Source organism: Castor canadensis, chromosome 13, assembly GCF_047511655.1.
Source record: "Castor canadensis chromosome 13, mCasCan1.hap1v2, whole genome shotgun sequence".
Lineage (NCBI taxonomy): Eukaryota > Metazoa > Chordata > Mammalia > Rodentia > Castoridae > Castor > Castor canadensis.
In genome coordinates, this window is record NC_133398.1 from 101,314,276 (window position 1) to 101,335,971 (window position 21,696).

Consider the following 21,696-nt stretch of genomic DNA (forward strand, 5'->3'; position numbering starts at 1 on the left):
ATCTCCTGGAAGATACATCACTCTGGGTCTAGCAGATATTCCAGTGCCCACCACAGCATGGGAGGCAAAAGCCCCCATGCTCCAGAGCAGAGAGCCGGGGCACTGAAGGCCCCTGCCCCCCTGCCCTACTGACCCTGAGCTCTGTGTTGTAAGCCCAGTGACCCTCCAGCAGGGGTGGCATTGCTCATGATGGGCAGCATTCTGAGGGTTCAGTGTGAATTCTGTCCACTCTGTTTTGTCTGGTGACCTTCAGGGAACCTGCCAAGCCCACAGCTCACCCTGGCAGACTGGATTTTGCTGGAGGTCCTCTAAGACTGCTAATGAGCTTTCATGTTGCTTATACCTTTGCAGATGGAGCGGGAGAAGGTAGGCCTGCTGGCGACACTGCAGGACACACAGAAACAGCTGGAGCAGGCACGGGGGGCTCTATCTGAGCAGCATGAGAAGGTGAGCCACCTCACGGAGAACCTGGGTGCCCTGCGGCGCCTGCAGGCTGGTAAAGAGAGGCAGACAGCCCTGGACAACGAGAAGGACCGGGACAGCCATGAGGATGGTGACTACTATGAGGTGGACATCAATGGGCCTGAGATCCTGGCCTGCAAGTACCATGTGGCCGTGGCTGAGGCTGGTGAACTCCGGGAGCAACTCAAGGCCCTGCGTAGCACACACGAAGCTCCAGAGGCCCAGCATGCTGAGGAGACGGGCCGCTACCAAGCAGAGGGCCAGGCCCTTACGGAGAAGGTCTCCCTGCTAGAGAATGCCAGCCACCAGGACCGTGAGCTCCTGGCCCGGCTGGAGAAGGAGCTGAAGAAGGTGAGTGACGTGGCTGGCGAGACACAGGGCAGCCTGAGTGTGGCCCAGGATGAGCTGGTGACCTTCAGCGAGGAGCTGGCCAACCTCTACCACCATGTGTGCATGTGCAATAACGAGACACCCAACCGCGTGATGCTGGACTACTATCGTGAGGGCCAGGGTGGGGCCGGCCGCACCAGCCCTGAGGGCCGTGGGCGCCGCACACCTATCCTCCTGCCTAAGGGGCTGCTGACCACAGAGGTGGGCCGAGCAGATGGTGGAGCTGGGGACAGCAGCCCCTCACCCAACTCTTCACTGCCATCACCCCTGAGTGACCCACGCCGAGAGCCCATGAACATCTACAATCTGATTGCCATAATTCGCGACCAGATCAAGCACCTGCAGGCAGCCGTGGACCGCACAACAGAACTGTCCCGGCAGCTCATCACCTCACAGGAGCTGGGCCCTGCTGTGGACAAGGACAAGGAGGCACTCATGGAGGAGATCCTCAAGCTGAAGTCACTGCTCAGCACTAAGCGGGAGCAGATCACCACGCTGCGCACTGTGCTCAAGGCCAACAAGCAGGTGAGCTGGCCAGAGTGGGCCAGGTAGGCATTTCTCACCCTTGGTCTCCATCCTGGGAGGCCCTGCCAAGGTCCTATATCATCACGAGAAAAGAGCTGGCCGCCATGGTGGTGTAGGCTCCTGCCTTTCCTGCCCCGTCTAGGGCTCCCAGCCAGAAGGTAAGAGTGGGTGCATGGGATCAAGATCCCCTTTAACCGCTGCCTAAATGCCCTGGGGAGTCTGACATGGGGGCATTGTGGCGGTCCCCAGTGCAGGTTTGGTGGTGTGCAGTGTGTTACTGGTCAGGGTCATTAGGAGGGATTCACTGAAACAGGCTGACCCCTATAACATGGCCACCAGAGTTTGTCCACAGGCTTGTCAGCGTTCTTTGTGGGTCCTAGCACCACCTCAGACCGGAGATCCCCACTGTAACCCAAAACATCTCTAAGACAACTTTATTCCCCTTACTCACCCATCCTATGCTTGTCTGTCCCCCAGACAGCTGAGGTGGCGCTCGCTAACCTGAAGAGCAAGTACGAGAATGAGAAGGCCATGGTGACAGAGACCATGATGAAGCTGCGCAACGAGCTCAAGGCCCTCAAGGAAGATGCAGCCACCTTCTCCTCACTGCATGCCATGTTTGCCACCAGGTAACTGCATCGCCTGTGACCCTTCCTCATCTGTAGCCTCTTCCTCCTGTGGCCACCTTTGGCCCTCACCCATAGCCCTTTAACCTCTTGCCTGAGGCCAGAAGAACTGCTGGTTCAGTTCAGGGGCTGATGCAGCTCTAGGTCCGGAATCACAGCTCCTAACCCATTCCCAGCATACATGGGCTTAAGTATGGGACCAGAGAGGATGAGGACTTACAAGGATCGTGCAGCATCAGGGTGTCCATCCTCTGGCTGCCGCTTAGCCTGTGCATCTAGTGGGGAGGTGCCCAGAGGAGAGCATATGCCCGGGGTTGATGTTTGGCAGGTGTGCAGTCCTTTTCTTTTTTTTGTGTTTGGTACTAGGCTTTCAACTCAGGGCGTTGTGGTTGCTATGCAGGTGCTTTACCACTCAAGCCCCCATCCCTGTGCAGTCATTTTTCTATTCCTGTTGCTGTTGCTGCCTGTTCGGGCCCCAGGAGCCTGATTCTGTGGGCTATTTCTAATTTTGCTATTAATGAAAATCTGGCAGTCCCAGTTTGCTTGCTTTGTGCATAAGGCTGATAGGCAAAAGGGCTGGGTAACGTGGGCTTTGGGGATGTGCAAGACCCAATAGTTGTGAGGACTAACTTCCATCCGATGGTGAAAACCCCCATGACCATGAGGCACATGCATGGGTTTAAGTTTGTAAACTCAGAAGGAAGTTCCCCTCCTGGCTAGCAGGTCCCAATTCTGTGCCTTACCACCCATCTACAAACCTGCCTTGTCAGGGAAGGCTGAGGAGGGATTTCCAGCCTGGGAGGGAAGCAGCTTTCTTCTCTCTCCCAGGTGGTCTTATAGTGAGAGGTTCTGGGATGGGCTAAGAGTCACCTGTGTATTTACACTGCTCTGAGGCTGGGGAAGATCAGACTCCCTGCTGGACAGCAAAGGTCTTAACTTTCACCCTCCCAAGGGTAGGCAGTGCCACCTGCTGGTGGACATTGGAGTGGCACTGAACCTGGTCAACCTAGCCTTAGCCTGCTGTGGGTGAGGAAACTGAGGCTCCCAGGTGGACAGGATAAGGGCCATGCAGGGATCTTCTTCCCTCATACCAAGCCAGTCACTTCGAGTTTCTCAGCACCCCTGCAGGGAGACCCTATCATAGTTGGAGAGACAAGGAGAGCTCCATGGTTTCTCTAGAAGCTTCCTCTCTTCCTGTGGCATTAGGATGGTTCTAGGGAAAAAATTCTGCACCTCTTCAGCATCTGGTTTGAAAACCCCAATATTTTTTTGGTACTGGGGTTTGAATTCAGGGCCTCATGCTTGCTAGGCAAGGGCTCTTACCACTTGAGCCACACCCCTGTCCCCCCAGCTTTTTAAACTTGTCTTATTTAAAGACCTGACTTTTCAGATGGAGCAAGAATCTATGAGGAAGATGACTTAGTGTGCACCTGAGAGAGCACTGTCAAGGGGCTAGCTGGGTACAAAGGGGCAAGGCAGGTCCATGGATGACAGAGAAGCAGTACTTGGCCAGGAAGGTCCCCATCATCCCCAGAACCCCAGGCTTTGACCTGTCCAGTGTCTAAGCATCCAGGCTCCAGCTGGATGGATGGGCCGGGGCAACCTGCACTGGGTGGAGCAGGTGTGTCATACTAGGTTGAGGCTTAAGTGCCAGGATGAGCTGTGTACAGAATGCACACATACCTCTCCCTGGCTCTGGCAGCCACTCAGCACAGACTTACTAAGCAGTGGGAATACAGCAACACAGAACCCAAGCCAACTTTACAGGCTATGCTGCCTATGGCTCTGAAAGCCTTTCCTGAAGTCTTTGCTAAAAGAAACCAGAACAAGCCTCCCTCAGCCATGGCCCCAACTCGGGCCACACAAGGGACACCAACCTGGTGGGGCTGTGTTGGGGCTGCCCTCCCTTGCCTGGCGCTTCAGCTGTGCTGTTGGTTCCTACAGGTGTGACGAGTATATCACACAGCTGGACGAGATGCAGCAGCAGCTGGCAGCTGCTGAGGACGAGAAGAAGACGCTTAACTCCCTGCTGCGTATGGCCATCCAGCAGAAGCTGGCGCTGACCCAGCGCCTGGAGCTAGACCATGAACAGACCCGACGGGGCCGCACCAAGGCCGCCCCCAAGGCCAAGCCGGCCACCCCGAGCGTAAGTCACACCTGCGCCTGCGCCAGCGACAGGGCCGAGGGCACCGGGCTCGCCAACCAGGTGTTCTGCAGTGAGAAGCACAGCATTTACTGTGACTAGGGCTGTGGGGTGCCGCACGCTGCAGCTAACATCTGCTTCACCTCAACTAACCCAACAGCAGCGGGACAGTGGTGCTAGGCCGGTCTTAACGTGACTAATGCACATTGGGCAGGATTCTAGCCAAATGGTGGTGTGGGGCACATCTGTCACCAGAACACTCCTGTGAGCTTTGTGTCACTTCCTATTCTGCATCCCCCTCAGGAGCACCTTTGTCAGCTGGAGGGAGGGGGTTTGGCAGTGGGGATAGGGCTGGACACCCTTGTGGCAGACAGATGTTTAAAAGTGTCTTCCAGGGGCGCCAGACTGGGAAAACCCTAGGGAAAGAGTACTGGTCCTGCTCCCTGGGCACCCACTCAGTGGCAGAACCTGAGTTGAAACTTGCATGTTCCTTGCATGTGTCTCCTGTCAGCCCCTGAAAGCAGTTTCATGAGGTTCTGGCCTGCATTGCAGGTCCAACCTCAGAGGACAGCTCTGTGGTTAATTGGTAAAGTTTACAGACAGAGTTACATTGTAGTTTATGCAGCAAATCACATTCAGGACAAAAGCGCAGAACTTCTTCCCCAAATCCAGAAAAGAGTGCAGACGAGACCACACAGCTCAAGACACCAGCTTACCAGGGCCGAGGAGCAGAGCTTGGCAGCTACGGTTTCTCATTTCCAGTATCTGCTTGCTGGTCTGCTGACCTATGAGATGACAACTCAGCAGGCTACACGGCCTAAGATTTCCTTTTTTCATGCAGAGTGTTCCAAGTGCCCGGCCTGACCTGGCCCTCACGCAGAGCCCATCCTTTTGTGCTTGGTGACCTTGGCTGACCATGTTCAGGTCTTCCTCGCAGAGCGTCTCAGGCTGCAGCTTGAGAGGCTTGGCTGAGTTGCTGGCCCCATAAGTATAGCAGAGCCCAACCCTGTGCTGGAAAAACTTTGCATGGGCCTAGGGCCAGTTCCCAGGACTAGCTGATAGGAAATGTGTTCAGTTTTTAGTGCAGTTTTGGGGTGGAGAAAGAAAAAGGAAAGGTAGTTAAGGGCTCTCCTCTGTTTTCAGAGGCTCTGTCAACACAGCTGTGGCATCAGGCATCTGAGTTCTCACATCTGAAGCAGAACTCTTCTCAGTATTGCTTCCCTAATTGCTGTGGAACATCCAGAACTGCAGCTACCTCTGCTCCCTGATGGCTGCTTGCCTGTTCTTCCCACAGCTGCCCCCTCCCCATCTTCTCTTTGATCCTGAGGGTATCTCAGTCTCCTCCAGACTTTAGGCACCACACTCATGCATAGTGGGGTGCAGAACAGACCATGTGTGTCCCCTGCACGTCCGTCCTGGGGATGGTTGCCTGCATGCCCCTGTGTGCACCCCTCCTCCCCTTCTGCCTTTTTCCCTCCACGCCAGGCCAGCACACAGCTTCCCTTATACCTGGAAGAGGCTTTGCGGGCACTTGGAGCCACTGGCTCAGTAACACAGGCAGGTCTGCTCCGCCAACTAACGTGCCCACGTTCTCCCAGCACGAGAGCTTTAGTTGTCAAGTGAACTGAAAGTGACAGGTGACCAGTTTCTAACGATGTCTTCTTTTCTCCCGTTTTCAGCTGTAGAGTAGCGCTGGGAGGACATGGTCACCCGGCCCTGTCACACCGCAGCCCCTCCCCCTCTCCCCTCCTGTGACCCATGCAGAGGAAGGAAGGGCAACCTAAAAGTCCACTTAGAACCATTTTGGATATGCTACTGCAATTCGTTTCAAAATAGCATTTCCCAAGTTTTTAATGGGAGGAAAAAAAAATAAAAGCTTTAATGTTGCGAATGGCTCAAGCTGCTGCTTGGAAAGGCCTCTATTTGGCCGAAGAGCCTGTTTCCCAGCTGCTCCCAGGCTCACCGGGGCCGGCGGGATGCCCGCTGTGGGGCTCTCCTTAGTACACATGCTCCTTTTTTATCCGATCAACCTGTGCACTTTTCATATTTTGATATTATATTTGCTTCCTTAATTCGTCGCGCAGACGGTCTCAGATGCCGTGGTCTGTGCTCGTGGTCCTGTAGCTGTCCGTCTTAGCGCCCAGTGTGTTGATCTGGCGTCAGCACGAGGCAGAGCTGTGCTCCATAGCATGTAGCTCTAGACTGGAGGTGAGGCTTCGGCCGGCGAGGAGCTTGGCAGAGTGTATCCACGCTGCAGCTCCGCAGCCCTTTACACTCACGGCATCATGGTTCATGTTCGAAATTATAGATTTTAAATGCCATGCTCATTAAGAAATCCAGGGTATTCCAATTCTGGGTTTTTCATATTGTATTATTATTATTCTTAGGAATAGTTCAATGTAACAAGAAGAAAACTTGACCTTTGCTCTGGTTAAAACAGTAACAGGCACTTGAAAAAAGATAAATTATTAAATGAGTAGTAGCACCTATAAATTCCAGAGTTTTCTGGATTTTAGGACATTGTGAAGCATGACTGATTAACAGAATTTTATACAACTGTACCAGTGAAATTCCAAATTGGAATTGTTTTGTTATTCTGGTTGTTGTGCCAAATTGTGGTACACTTAGAAAATTCTACAGTTGTCGATTTTTAGGGTGTTCTGTTTCAACGCCTTTTTGTTGTAATCATTGCCAGTAGTGCCTTCATCAGTTAAGGGAGATGTCCCAGTGAAGTTAACCCTCTAAAACGGCAGTGGAGAACTGGTTGGAGTGCTAAGGGCCAGTGTGGACCAGCAGGCGGGAGCGGGCGCCCGCCTCACACTTCATACCTGGGCATCTTCATTGAGGGAAATAAAACAGTGATTGTGCAAAATTCTGTTAGTCAGTGATTCTTTACATGCAAATTCAGGGGCTTAGAAAACAAAAACAAACACAAAACCTTGAGTGTGCTTTGGGAACCAAATGGACTTGATGGGACGAGCTAAGCAAGTTGTATGAACAGCACATTTGCGAAGAGCCAAGGGTGCCAGGAGAGCCTGCGCAGTCGGCCTATGAGGAGGGACGTGGGTTAGCCATAGTATTCTTTGCAAATGTGAAAACCAGACATTATATCTTCTCTTGCTTGGTGTAACTAATCACTGTTAGTTTCAGGAAACAGAACTCATTCAAGCTCCTTAGCAAACTACTTGCTGAGTGAGAGTTACAGGTGTGGTTAAATTGGTACTAGTCGAGGGAAAAAAAACTGTCCTCTGTCCTCCAAAAAAAAGGACAAATTATAATAAGTAATAGTTATTGTAAGAATCCAAGAGTTCTATTTCCTGGAAGGAGCATTTCTTATTCCTAGTTGTTGGGACTCCTATTTTTACCTTCTGTTACAGTGTTGACTCATAAGAAATATTGTTTCATTTGAGCTAACGTCATCCATATGGGGTATTTATTTGCATAGATGTCTAAGTACTGTATTTTTTTTCTGTGCATTATCTTAGTGTCAGAACGTTGGTCTTTATTTTAAAGTCATATGCATGTTCTCCTACCACAGAACCTTTACACAGACCCAAACAAAACAAATAATAATAAGTGAAAGCCTACAGTTTCTGAGAAAACGAGGCAGAGGTGGAGGGAGAAATTAACGGAGACTCTCGGGACACAGATGTGGTATGAATGTCTGCAACGCCAATGCGCATAGGAACAGTGGGCCTGGGTAAAGAGTCATGTTGGTAGGGCCAATAAATAAAGAATAATAAAAAGATGAAGCACACAGCTTGCTCTTTGTGATTGATTTGACCCCTGCTCCAGACGACTGTGGTTCCAAAAATGTGGTAAGTCCAGCATCTTAAAGCCAACCTAGGTGACCCTGGGCCTGGGAGCTGCGAGCAACCTGGAGTCCATCCTCAGGGTGTGCGGTGTACCCCCACGGTCTCACAGGGCATTGGGTATGAATGTGCTGCAGCAAGGTGGTCAGAACACACTGTTCAGAGAGTAAATCCACAAGCAGCCTGCACTGTCCTGACACATTGTCCTGAAGTGGCAGTGTGTTTAATGTGGAACCTGTACTGTCCTGAGGTCTTGTCCTCTCAACCCGGGAGCAAATAGATTCAGGCAGCAGGCTACCTATTTGTCAGCTAAGCCATATTTCATTGGGTACATTGGCATGACTGCATGGGTGTGAAGAAGAGGACGGTGTCCTTGCCACAGGGATAGTAGGTACCAGAATACACTCAAGGACCCCTCCTCCTATGGCAGCCTCACCTATCCGGGGCCTCTTTTTGGAGGACCAGCTTGGGCCCCAGTCTCGCTCCAGGACCCCTCTGCTGGTGGTCTCGCTGCCCCTTTGGAGCCTCCTCCCTCTGACAGTCCCATCCCTCTAAGAGCAGCAGCTGCCATGACCTATTTGAGTTTAAGCCATTCCTTCTGTCTCAGCAGGCCCTTGGAAAAGGTTGGACAGAGTCATCTGCTGATCTGGAGAGAGGCCCCTGGAGAGGAGGGAGACATGAGGCAGCGGAGCCCCATGAAGCAGTCCCCTTTCTAGGAGATTCTGCCTGTACCCTCTGCTCTGCCTGTGTGTTCTGCTCGCTGTGGCCTGGCTCACTTCTGTTCTGGGTGTGTTTGAGTCACACAGGCATCCAAATGCTGAGCCTGTGCCCTTGTATTCTGTGTCCTTAAACACCACATGCTCTAAGTCTAGGGGTGGAGTGACAGCCTTAGTGAGTGGGGTCCTGGAGCCCTGCAGGAGGCTGCAGCCCATGCTAAAAAACCTACTTGACCTTCTCTTCTGAGAGGGTGTCATCTCCATGCCCTCAGGTTACTAGGACTGAAAACAACAGCACAGGCTGGTAGCTACACTATGTGTTGAGTAGCCATTGCTTGGAATCTGGTTTTTCTTGATTGACTTAGTGTCTATGAGCCTCAATTTCCCCATCTGTAAGTTGGAGGCAGTAGTTCTCTCAGAATTATTTGAAGCTTCATCATGTCCTTGGTTTCCAGCATGCAGCAGGTGCTCACTGGATGATTTTGGTAATTTGGTTCTGACTGACATTACCATCACTGAGACCTTTGACTCCAGGCCACAGAGCTGGACCTCTGTCTTTGGGGTTGGGGAGGGGAGGAGAGAATTGGTGTGTAATTTTAAGTCAACTTTTATGAAGGCATCCAGAGAAGTACACACATCCTAACGTACAGGCCAGATTTGCACACAGTGAACACATCTGAGTAACTGGCAGCTGTAAAGCTCCCTGACCCACCCCCGCCCCCTGGAAGTTCTTGGGGTGTGTTGACTTCATCACATACATTTACAGGGATCTGTCTCCCAACTCTGGTGAGGGACTGAATTGCTTTCTGCCCACAGAGCCTCCTACAATAGATGTCCCATGTCAGGTCTGCCTCTGTGCACTGACCTTCTAGCCACATCCAAACAGGGGAACTGGAAAGGGCTGTGTGTTATGACTTGTTGAAGTTTCTTGTATGTGAGTTCACTTTGTTCATCCTTGAACCCAGTCCCTGGGTGAAGAGGGCTCCCTTCCTAGAAAGCAGGGAGAAGCAGTGCCACACCATGAAGTCCTCCTCCCTCCTTGGGCCTACTGTGAAGAGAAACAAGAGGAATTAAGTATTCCACTCCCTACCTCCAAGATCTCTTTTATTCATTTCACTCTCAAAAAGGGGGGAATTGTTTTCCTTAAGGTTTTGGGGAAGTATCGAGACTGCAAACAAAAGTGTATGCTGACAACACCCAGACAAGAAGCAAGTGATGAAGTCCTGGTGCTCTTGCACACGTTCCTTCTCCCAGGGATAATTCCCTGACTCTGTATGTGCAGGTCCCTTTCGCCTATTTCTGTACAAATAAATGAAGCATTCCTTAGAGACCTGGAAGTTCATAGATTTACCTGCCAAACTGCATTTAGCGTATCATGACTCAACTGTGTGTTTGGAGGTAATTCCCTTTATATTCAAAGACACAAACAAGTTAAAAGTATGGGAAAAAACATTCATGAAATCAGTAACAAAAGACAGCAGGGTTAGTTTTATTACTACCAGACCAAATAGACTTGAAGATAATTTTATGAGAAATCAGAGGACAATTATATAATGATTAAAATCCATTTGCCAAGAAGATATAACAACTGTAAACATAATATACACCAAGCAAAAGAACCCCAAAATACATGAAGAAAAACTGCCAGAATTTAAGGGCAAAGTAATTCAACAATAAGTAATTCAACACATTTGAATACCCCACTTTCATACGGGATAGAACAAGACAGATCAGAAAAGAAATAGAATACCTGAACAGGACTATAAACCAACTAAATCTAACATATCTGTAGAGCACCCCAGCAATAACAGCAGAATACACATTCTTATTAAATGTATGTGTAACATTAAGGATAGAAATTGTTAAGGCCACAAAGTAAGTCTCAATAAATTTAGCAAGATTGGAATAGCAGAAATTATGTTCTCCAATGACAATGGAATAAAATTAGAAATATCAATGAAGTCCGGAAAACTCATGAATATGTAGCAATGAAGCAATACACTTCCAGAAATCAATAACATCCCACCTTCAGAGACTAGAAAAAGGAACAAACCAACAAAGTAAGGAGTAGGAAAGTAAAGATTGCAATGGAAATAAGTGAAATAGGGAGTGTGGGGGTGTATGTGGCAAAAGTCAACAAAATCCAAAGATTTTTGTTTTGTTTTAAGATGAGCAAAAATGGCAAACCTTTAGGTAACTGATAGTTAATTTTGATTGTCAAGTTGACTGGATTAAGAAAAGAGCACTGGGTGTGTCTGTGAGGGCATTTCAGAGACATTAGATCATAAGGGCCAGTTGAACACTTTGATGGTTCAAAATATGAGTAGACTAGGGAGGTGGTAGAACTGTGGAAGACAGGGCCTGCTGGAAATAAGTAGGTTGTTGGGGTCGTGTCCTTCTGAGCTCTATGTTGCCCTGGCCCCTTCTTGTTGCTGATCTTTGCTTCTTGCCCACCAAGAACTGTTTTGCTCTACCACACCCTTCCTGCCATGATGGGCTGACCTCTGAAACCATGAGCCAAGATAAATCTTTCTTCCTTTAAGTTGTATCTGTCAGGTAATGTGGTCACAGTGATGCAAAAATAACTAATATGGTAACAGAGAAAGAGTGAACTCAAAGTATTAAAGGTGAAAATGGAGACATTATGGATTTTTCAAAATTTCAAGGATATTGGGAAACACAGAGGATATTAAGAGTACAGTGGGCAGTTGCACACCAAAACTAATGGATCACTTAAATCCAAAATAAATAGTGAGAAGGAATGAGTAAGGATTAGAGTAGGGGTAAAATGAAAATCAGAAGAGAAAAGTCCACAACCCAAGAATTGTTTCCTTCCTTGAAAAGATAAATTGGGGTGGGGCACCAATGAGTGGCTCATGCCCGTAACCCTAGCTACTCTAGAGGCAGAGATTGGGAGGATCTTGGTTCAAGGCCAACCCCAGCAGAAAGTTTTTGAGACCCTCCCCCCATCTCAACCAATAAAAAAAACTGGGCATGGTGGCACAGACCAAAGCGGTAAGGTCTGGAGGATGTGTCAAGTGGTAGCACACTTGCCTAGCAAGCACAAGGCCCTGAGTTCAAGCCCTAATACTACCAAATAAGTAAGTAAATAAGTAAATAGACAAACCTTTAGCTAGTCTGTCCGAGAAATAAGTAGTAGACCTATGAATCAGTAAAAAGAATTCAATTCAAAAGAATTGAATCAGTAATCAGAAATATTCCACTAGGAATTCTGGTCTGATACAGAAGGAGCTGAGAAGTCATCATTCCATTCTAATTAGGAAAGAAGTGAATGTCCAAAAAAAAAAAAAGCCATAATGCTAAGATCCATCAGAGTAGTGAATTCACAGTTGGAAATGAGGAATATTCTATTAGAAGCTTGAGGAAAGGCCATCTTATGAACTGGCAAAGAACTTGACTGAGTTGGGTTTATGTCCTAGTGTTTTAGGGAAGGTGAAATTGAATATTTAGCTGAAGCTTTTTTTTTGTTTTAATCTGAGGTTTGAATACAGGGTCTCACTCTTGCTAGGCAGGTGCTCTACCACTTTAACCACACCCCCAGTCCTCCACCATCCCTCCTTTTGGCTTTAGTTATTTTTCATGTGGAATCAGACTGTACCCCTCCTATGTAGGGCTTGCACACAGTCGGGATCACAGGTGTGCACCACTATACCTGGCTTGATGGTGTCGGCTAACTTTTTGCCTGGGGATAAGCCATGGTCCTCCAACTCTCTTCCTAACAAGTAGCTGTGATAAAAGGCTTGAGCCACTACACCCAGCATCTGAAGCTATTTCTAAGCAAAATGTTGGAAAGGCAGGCTGGTTCCTTTGGCTTATTTATAGTAAAGTGTTCTACAGAAAAGAGATGATTTAGACATAACTGATCAAAAGGGAAGTACATCTTTAAATTTTGGAGCAAAGCATGGTGGTACACACTTACAGTTCCAGCACTTAGGAGACTGAGGTGGGAGGATCATGAGTACAGGGCTAGCTTGGACTACATAGCAAGACCCTGTTGCATAAAAGCAAACAAAAAAAAAAAAGAAAGAAAAAACCTCAGCCTATCCATACAGGAAGAAATGAGCGCATATGTTTGGGAGAAAACAAGGGTGTGGCCAAATTGCCTTTTGATGAGGTGATTAAGTACGAATCAACCAACTCAAGTCTGGTATTATTCATCAGGTGAAAGAAATGAGTCATTTGTAAACAGAAGCCAGGACCTAGTTTCCAAAGCAATGGTAGAATGACCCCAAAAGTATTTTGGAGATCAGTGTGGCTGCCCCTCCCATTAAAGGCCCAGAGAGCAAAGCTATGGAAGTGTAGCTGCCTTCACCTTGAATTCAAGGGGTGTGCTGGAGAGCCATGAGGCCTTGGCAGAGGATCGCTGCAGGGGCAGGGCCACCACAGAGAGCCCCCACTAGACCCATGTCCAGTGGACACACGGAGATAGGGCTTTCCCTACTGGGTGTCCAGCCCATAAGGGACACCAGTGATTGATTACAGGGAAACCTTAGGTTTATGACTCAGGCACAGAGTCGCTGTAGAGGCAGAACCACTGCAGAGGTAAGGCCAGGTACAAAACTGCCTTGGGATGGGGCTGCCATCCTGAAGGTAGTATTTGTCACCCTAGTGGGCTAGGAGGGCAGCGTTGAGCCGAAGATGATTCTTGAGCCTTAAGATTTGATGTTTGTCCTGTTAGGTTTTAGACCTACTTGGGACCTGTCGCTCCTTTCTTTTCTATTTCTCCATAGAATGTGTCTCCTATGCCCATCCCACCATGGTAATTTGGAAGCAAGAACCTGTTTGATCACAGTAGAGAGCAGTTTCCCTCAGAATAAATCATACCTTTAGTCTCATCTGTATCTGGTTTACTCCGGACTTAAAATTTTCCGTTGATGCTAGAATGCCTTTAAGAGTTTTGAGGGCACTGGGCACAGTGACTCATGCCTGTAATTCTAGGTACTTGGGAGGCAGAGATTGGGAGGGTCACCATATGAGGCCAACCTGAGGCAAAATGTTCACAGACACCATCTCAACCAATGGCTGGGCACAGTGACATGTACCTGTCATCTAAGGTGCTGTGGGGAAGAAAAATGGGAGGATTGTAGTCCAGGCTGGACTGAGCATAAAGTGAGACTCTATCAAAAATACCCAACATAAAATGGGCTAGTGGAGTGACTCAAGTGGTAGAGCACCTGCCTAGCAAACATGAGGCCCTGAGTTCAACTCCCAGTACCAAGAGTTTTGGGGCTACCAAAGTGGAATAAATATGTTTTGCATGTGAGGTGGATATCAATTTTAAGGGCCTGGAGGTAGAATGCTATTGTCTGAATGGTTGCATCCTCTCAAAATTCATATATTGAAATTCAAACCTCCAAGACAATGATACCAGGAGGTGGGGCCTTTGGGAGGTGTTTAGATTGTAAGGGTGGAACCCTCATGCTTGGTAAAGCATCCTTATAAAAAAGATCCTAGAAACCTCACTCTTACCTTCTACTATGTGAAGTTATAGTAAAAACACAGCTGAATAAGCCAAGAGAGCTCTCACAAAACACCAAGCCTGCCAGCACCTTGATTTTTGTTTCCCAGCTTCCAGGACTGAGAAGTAAATTCTGTTGTTTAAAAGCCATCTGGTCTGTGGTATTTCATTACAGCAGTCCAAATGGACTAAGTCAAATAAAATGTTCAATTAAAACCACACACAAAAGGAGTAGAAAACAAAGTAGGAACAAATAAGGACAACTAGAAAATAGTAACAAGCGGTAGACATTAAGCAAGCTACATATAACTATGTATCAACTGTATATAAATACACTAAGAGATTGTCAGAGTGAGTAAAAAAAAAAGCAAGACCCAATTATATGTTGTCTACAAGAAACCTACTTTAATTTTTTGTGCATTTCTTTATTTATTTTATTCATATGTGCATACAATGTTTGGGTCATTTCTCCCCCTTTCCCCCGCTCCCTCCCTCTCCCCCCCCAATACCCAGCAGAAACTATTTTGCCCTTATTTCTAATTTTGTTGTAGAGAGAGTATAAGCAATAATAGGAAGGAACAAGGGTTTTTGCTGGTTGAGATAAGGATAGCTATACAGGGAGTTGACTCACAATAATTTCCTGTGCGTGGGTGTTACCTTCTAAATGAATTCTTCTCGAACTAACCTTTCCTCTGGTTCCTGGTCCCCTTCTCCTATTGGCCTCTGTCAGAAACCTACTTTAAAGTTAAAGATACATAAAAGTTAAAAGTAAAGGGATAGAGCCAGATGAGCACATGCCTGTAACCCTAGAACTCAGGAGGCTGAGGCAGGAGGATCATGACTTTGAGACCAATTTGAGTTACATAGCAAGACCCTGTCTCAAACAACAATCACAAAAAGTAAAGGGATGGAGAAAGATACACGATGCTTATACTAACCAAAAACAGTGGCTCTAGCTATATCAATTTTAGACAGCAGACTTAAGAGCAAGGAACATATTCAGCGATAAAGAGGAGCAAATATATACCAATGAAGGGTTCAGTTTTCCTGAAGACACAACAATCCATTTTGTGAAAATGCATGAGGCCAAACCTCTTAGAAATGTGAAGAAAAGTAGCAAACCCACTGTAATAACTGGAGACTTCACTGCTTTATGAGAAGTGGACAGAAGGAACATGGTTGAGCTCAACAGCACCATCAATACAACTTCAGAGTACACATTCTTTTCAAGCTCACATGGAGTGTTCCCCAAGATAGAGCAAATTCTGCTCCATAAAACACACCTTAACAAATTTTAAGAAATCATATGATATATGCTCTTAGACCATAATAGAATTAAACCAGAAATCAGTAACGGAAAGATAGATGGAAAATCCCAAAATACTTAGAGATTAAACAACATACTTCTAAGTAGCACACGATCAAAAAAGAAGTCCCAAGAAAAAATTTGAAATACTTTGAAGTAAATGAAGGTGAAAATGCAATTTAAATTTTGTAGATGGTAGCAAAGGCAGTGCTTAGAAATTTATTGCATTGGATGCATGTATTAGAAAATAATAAAGATCTAAAATGAATCATCTAAGCTTCCACTTTAGGGAAGTTTAAGAAAAAGCTACATTAAATCTAAGCTGAGCAGAAAAAAAGAAATAAAAATTAGAATGGAAATCAGTGAGATTAGAAACAGGAAATAAGTAAAACCAAAAGCTAGCTTTGAAAAGATTTAAAAGGAGTGGAGGATAAACATCTAGCCCAGCTAATTAAAGAAAAAGAAAAGTCATAGTACTAATACTAGAAACAAGAGGCAACATCACTGCAAATCATAGGGACATCAAAACATTAAAAGAATACTAAGAACAAATACAAGTCCGTGTCCACAAATTCAATAACCTAGATGAAATGGACCCATTCCTTGAAAGACATTCTGCCAAAACTCACATAAGAAATAGGCAATAAGCCTATATCAAATAGGCTTAGAGATTAAACAACATACTTATAAATAAAATAAGTATGTTGAATAAGCCTATATCAAAAAAATTAAATCAATTGTTAATAACCTTCAAAACATGAAAAAACAGGCTCAAATGGGTTTACTGGTCAATTATATTAAACATACAAAGAAAAAAATCATCGATTTTCCTCAGTGTCATCCAGAAGATAGAAGCGAAGGAAAACTCTGTGTGTAGCTCATTCTATGAAGTGAGCACTGTCTTGATACCAAAACCAAAGACATTGCAAGAGTAGAAAATAGACCAATATCTCTCATGAAAAAAGGTGCCAAAACCCTCAAAAATATTAGCAAATAGTATTGGTGCTATAGTGGTGAGCATAGCTGCCTTTCAAAATATTAGAAAATAAAATCCAAAAACATTTAAAAAGAGAAATAGACACAACCAAGGAGTATTTATCCCAGGTATACAAGGCTGGCTCAAAACTGGACAGTCAATACAATCAGTCACATAAACAAGATAAAGGAGAAAAATCATCTGTTAAGAGATTCAATAGATGAGAAAAAGCACTTGACAAAATCCAATACCCATTCTTGATGTAAAGTTAAAAGTCATGCCATCTCAGTAAATTAGGAAAACGTGGAAATGAGGGAAATTTCCTCAGTTTTCTGAACACCTACCCCTCCTACCCCCCCCAAATGGTATCACAATTAATGGCAAGAAACTTGGAGTTCTCTTGCTAAGATCAGGAACACAGCATGGATAACCCCTTGTAAACACTTCAATGTTGTTCTTGAAGTTCTAGTTTAATGAAATAAGACCAAAAAAAAGCATACAGATTGTGAAGGAAGAAATAAGACTGTCTGTGCATTGTCTCTGTAGAAAATCTGAAAAATCAACAGCAGCAAAACCTAGAACTAAGCCAGGTGCCAGTGGCTCACACCTGTAATCCTAGCTACTCAAGAGGCAGAGATGAGGAGGATCGTGGTTCAAAGCCAGCCTGGGCAAATAGTTTGAGAAAACTTAATCTCAAAAAAAACCCTTCACAAAAAACGGCTGGTGGAGTGACTCAAGGTGTAGGCCCTGAGTTCAATCCTCAGTACAGAAAAAATAAAATAAATAAAACCTAGAGCTAATAAGTGGTTATAGCAGGATTATAGGATATAAGGTTAATATACGAAAGTAAGTTGCTTGTCTACATACTAGCAGTGAACCAATTTGACATTAAAAACATCACACCATTTACGTTAGCACCCTCAAAAATTAAGTCCTGGATCATTCAAGTGGTAGAGCGCCTGCCTAGCAAGCTCAAAGCCCTGAGTTCAAACCCCAGTACCACCAGAAAAGAGGAAGGAAGGAAGGAAAGAAGGAAGGGAGGGAGAGGGGATAGAAAGAAATAGTATTCATAGGTATAAACCTAACAAAATATGTACGAGATCAATAATCAAAGGAGAACTAAATAAATGCAGAGATAGCTCATGTTCACAAATGAAAATATTTAGTATTGTCAAAATGTCACTTCTTCTAACTTGATTTACACATTCAGTGCAAACCCAGTCAAAACCACAGCAAGTTATTTTGCAGATATTTACAAACAGACTGCAAAGTTCCTATGAAGAGAATATCCAACTCCTGACTGGAAGAGAACAAAGTCAGTGGACTGGTCCTTCCTAACTTCATGCGATGCTGTAAAGCCATACTAATCGAGACTGTGGTGCTGGCAAAAGAATAGACAAACAGCACAGAGAATCCAGGAACAGAACCACACTACTCAACTGAGCTTTGACAGAGGAACAAAATCAAAGGCCGTATAATGGAAAATCCACATGCCAAAAAGAAAAAAAAAAGATCTTACATTCTTCACAAAAATTTACTCAAAACGGAACATAAATCTCAATGCAAAAGGCAAAACTGAGCCCAGTGACAGTGGCTCCCACCCATAACCCTAGTTACTCAGTAGGCAGAGATCAGGAGGATCACGGTTCAAAGCCAACTCTAGAAAATAGTTCACAAGACCCTATCTCGAAAATACCCAACACAAAAACAGGGCTGGTGGTGCAGCTCGAGTGGTAGAGCAACTGCCTCGCAAGCATAAGGCTAGGAGTTCAAACCCCAGTACTGCTAAAAAAATTAAAAAAGAAGAAAAAGAAAATGAGAAAACAATCACAGATTGGGAAATATAGTCACCGAAACCATATATAATACAGGGCTGTTATCTAAAATATGCTTAGAATACAGCAAGATGAAAACTGAATGACTCAGTTGAGCAGACCTGAAAAGGTACTTCACCAAAGAAAATCTACAGATAGCAAATAACCATATGAGAGATGATGAATGCCGTGTCATCAGGAAAAACGCAAATTAAAACAATGAGCAGCAGGAGAAAGGCAAAATTCTGGAGCACTAACTACCCCCACCAAGTGCTGTCAAGGATGTGAAGCAAGAGGAACTGTAAATCGTGGTTGATGGCAATGAAAAAATGGATAGATAAACCTCTGTTCTTTATAAATTACTCAGTCTATGCTATTAAGTTATAGCAACAGAAAATAGAATAAGACAGTGGGTGAGTGAACACATAAACTGTGGTACATCTAGACAATGGAATATTATTAAGTGCTAAAAAGGAAGAAGAAAAAGAGGACTCGTTTGTCAGGGCTTGGTGGGGAAAGAAGGGATGACTGTGGAGCACGGAAAACTTTTAGGACAGTAAAACCATTACATATGATTCATTATTATGAAAACATGATATTTGTCCAAGCACAATAATGTACAACACCAAGAGTGAACCGTGCTGTAAACTGTGGAGTTTGGGAAGTAATGATTTGTCAATATACGGTCATTAATTATGGCAATGTACTGTGGTGCAGAATGTTGACAGCAGGGAAGTTGTACATGTGTGCAGGAACTCTATGAGTTTGCCACTCAAGTCTGCTGTAGACTTAAGTTGCTCTAAAAAATAAAGTCTGTTTGAAAAAAATCTTGTAACAGGCCAGGCACAGTAGCTTACGCCTGAGATCCCAGCTACTGAGGAGACAGAGTTCAAGAGGACTGTGGTTTAAGACCAGCCCAGCCAGCATGAGACCCAGTCTCAACTGATAAAATCTGGGCATGGTGGTGTGTGCCTGTCATCCCAGCTACAAGAGAAGCATAAAAAGAGGATTGCCCAAATGACCCACTGAAGAAGTGGGCAAATGAACTGAACAGAGCTTCTTCAAAGGAAGAAGTCCAAATGGCTAAAAAACACATGAAGAAATGCTGTGCATTCCTGGCCATAAAGGAAATGCAAATCAAAACCATGTTAAGATTCCACCTCACTCCTGTTAGAATAGCTAGCATCAAGAACACAAGGGTGGCTCAAGCCATAGAGTGCCTGCTTTGTGAGTGTGAAGCCCTGAGTTCAAACCCCAGTCCCACCAAAAAGAAAAATAAAAGGCTTCCCGTTTAAAAAAAAAAAAACAAAAAGAACACAACAACAACAAATGTTGGCAAGGATGTGGAGAAAAAGGAACCCTGATACACTGCTGGTGGGAATGTAAGCTAGTACAACCACTACGGAAAACAATATGGAGGTTCCTCAAAAAAATGAAAAGTAGATCTGCCATAAGATCCAGCAATCCCACTCCTAGGGATATACACAAAGGAATGTGACTCAGGTTACAACAAAGCCACATGCACACCCATGTTTATTGCAGCATTAGTCACAATAGCCAAGCTATGGAAACAGCCAAGATGCCCCACTACTGATGAATGAATTAAGAAAATGTGGTATTTATACACAATGGAATTTTATTCACCCACAAAGAATGAAATTTTGTCATTCGCAGGTAAATGGATAGAACTGGAGAATGTCATCTTCAGTGAAGTTAGCCAGGTTCAGAAGGCCAAAGGCCATATGTTTTCTCTCATATGTGGAATATAGACCTTATGCAAATGCAGCAATATTATGAAAAATAGATCACGCTAAGGGGAGGTCACTTACAGGGAAAGAATAAAAGAAGGAAGTTAAGAAGGTGAATATGGTTGATGGACTTTCTATACCAGAATGAACATAGAAATTTTAATTCTAAACCTGTTGAAATCACTATAAGAAGGGGACTAAAATAGAAAAATAGAGTGAATGAACCAATATAATACATATATATATATTATATATATAATATAAATGTCATATATATTATATAAATGTCACAAGGAAACTCCCTGTATAGCTATCTTAAACAAAAATCTCTTTTTTCAAAAACGAAGAACAGGAAGGTAAAACAGGTCCCGTCTGGGAGGTTGGTACCAGCTGGAGGGGGGATATAAGGAAATAAGGAAAGGGTGTAGGAGGGCGAATGTGGTGGGAATATTACGTACTCGTGTATGAAAATGGAAAAATGAGACCTGCTGAAACTATTCCAGGAATGCGGGGAGGAGAATAAAGGAGAATGATGAGGGGGGTGGATTCAACTATGTAAGAACTTTTGTAAATGTCACAATGTGCCATCAGTACAACAATGATATGATAATAAATAAACTAAAATAAGATGGGTGATGGAAGAAACAAAGATTGCAGAGAAAGGAATAAACACATAGATTATGTATCATCCCAAAACATGGCTCTTTTGCATGCTGAGCACCCAGTCCACCATCTGACCCACAGGAAACGTTCAATGCACACACAAGTGAATGAGCAAGTAGACCCTATTTCTGAGTAATGCAATTTTCATGCAGTGTGCATTTATGGCTGAAATTCAAAAAAATTATTCAATATCTGAATATATGACCTTTGTTTTAAAATAGTACTTGGTATTTGGTTTATAATAATATATGTTTTAGATGACATAAATTAAATTAAATTAATAAAAAATAAATGGGAGGACTGCAGTCCTTGCTAGCTTGGGCAAAAATAACCAAAGCAAAAAGCATAAAAGGTATGACTCGAGTGGTAGAGCAAGCACAAGGCCCAGTTCCACCAAAAAAACAGAAAGAAAAAATTGGTTACAAAGAAAAGCTGAAAGCCATGTATATGACTTCACTGATTAATTCTACTGGACATTAAAAGATTTAATACCACTCCTTCTCAAACTCCTCCAAAAAATAGAAGTTCATATCGTTCATAGCTCATTCTAGGAAGCCAATATGTATTCCTACAGCAATACCTGAGATAATCAACTTTTGAAAAGGAAAGGTTTGTTTTGACTCACAGTTTTGGAGGCTCCAACCCCTGATTAATTGGCCACATTGTTGTTGGACCTGGAGGCAGCACTTCATGGGGGAGAACAAGAGGCAGAGCAAAGCTGCCTTATGACTGGGAAGCAAAAAAGACCGTAGTTACACACACACCTAATCATCCACTGGGCTCCACCTCCTGAAGTTTCCACCACTATGTAATAATAACCAGCCTGGGGATCAAGCATGGGTCTTGGGGGCATTCCAGATCCAAACTATAGCAATGCAGTACCAGCCCTTCCTATATGCTGTATGTGGGGGTCCATGTTGTTGGGAGAACATCAGGAATTCCTAAGTGAGCTCAGAGTACCCTAAAATGCTGCTGAAGACATTGAGCAGCCTGGGTGTACCACAACCCCTATATCACATATGAGCTTCATCAAGTA

General features: G+C 44.9%; 1 protein-coding gene and 1 long non-coding RNA gene across 5 annotated transcripts in view; one reads left to right on the top strand and one right to left on the bottom strand.

Annotated features, from left to right (window-relative positions):
* LOC109685463 (protein bicaudal D homolog 2-like) overlaps positions 1-7,903 on the top strand; it is a 52,326-nt gene extending 44,423 nt beyond the window's left edge. For 3 of the 4 annotated variants that reach the window (XM_074052346.1, XM_074052347.1, XM_074052348.1), the window contains 3 exons: positions 352-1,377; positions 1,855-2,006; positions 3,948-7,903. In XM_074052346.1, coding sequence (XP_073908447.1) covers positions 352-1,377; positions 1,855-2,006; positions 3,948-4,248 — 1,479 coding nt within the window. In that variant the 3' untranslated portion in view covers positions 4,249-7,903. The remainder of the gene's footprint in view (positions 1-351; positions 1,378-1,854; positions 2,007-3,947) is intronic. The other variant, XM_074052349.1, reaches the window with a different exon arrangement.
* The window catches only part of LOC141415538 (uncharacterized), a 38,993-nt gene continuing 22,286 nt past the window's right edge, over positions 4,990-21,696 (bottom strand). The window contains exons 2-4 of the long non-coding RNA XR_012440508.1: positions 21,286-21,389; positions 9,540-9,722; positions 4,990-7,194 (exon numbers count right to left, since the gene is read on the bottom strand). This is a non-coding gene — a long non-coding RNA (uncharacterized lncRNA). The remainder of the gene's footprint in view (positions 7,195-9,539; positions 9,723-21,285; positions 21,390-21,696) is intronic.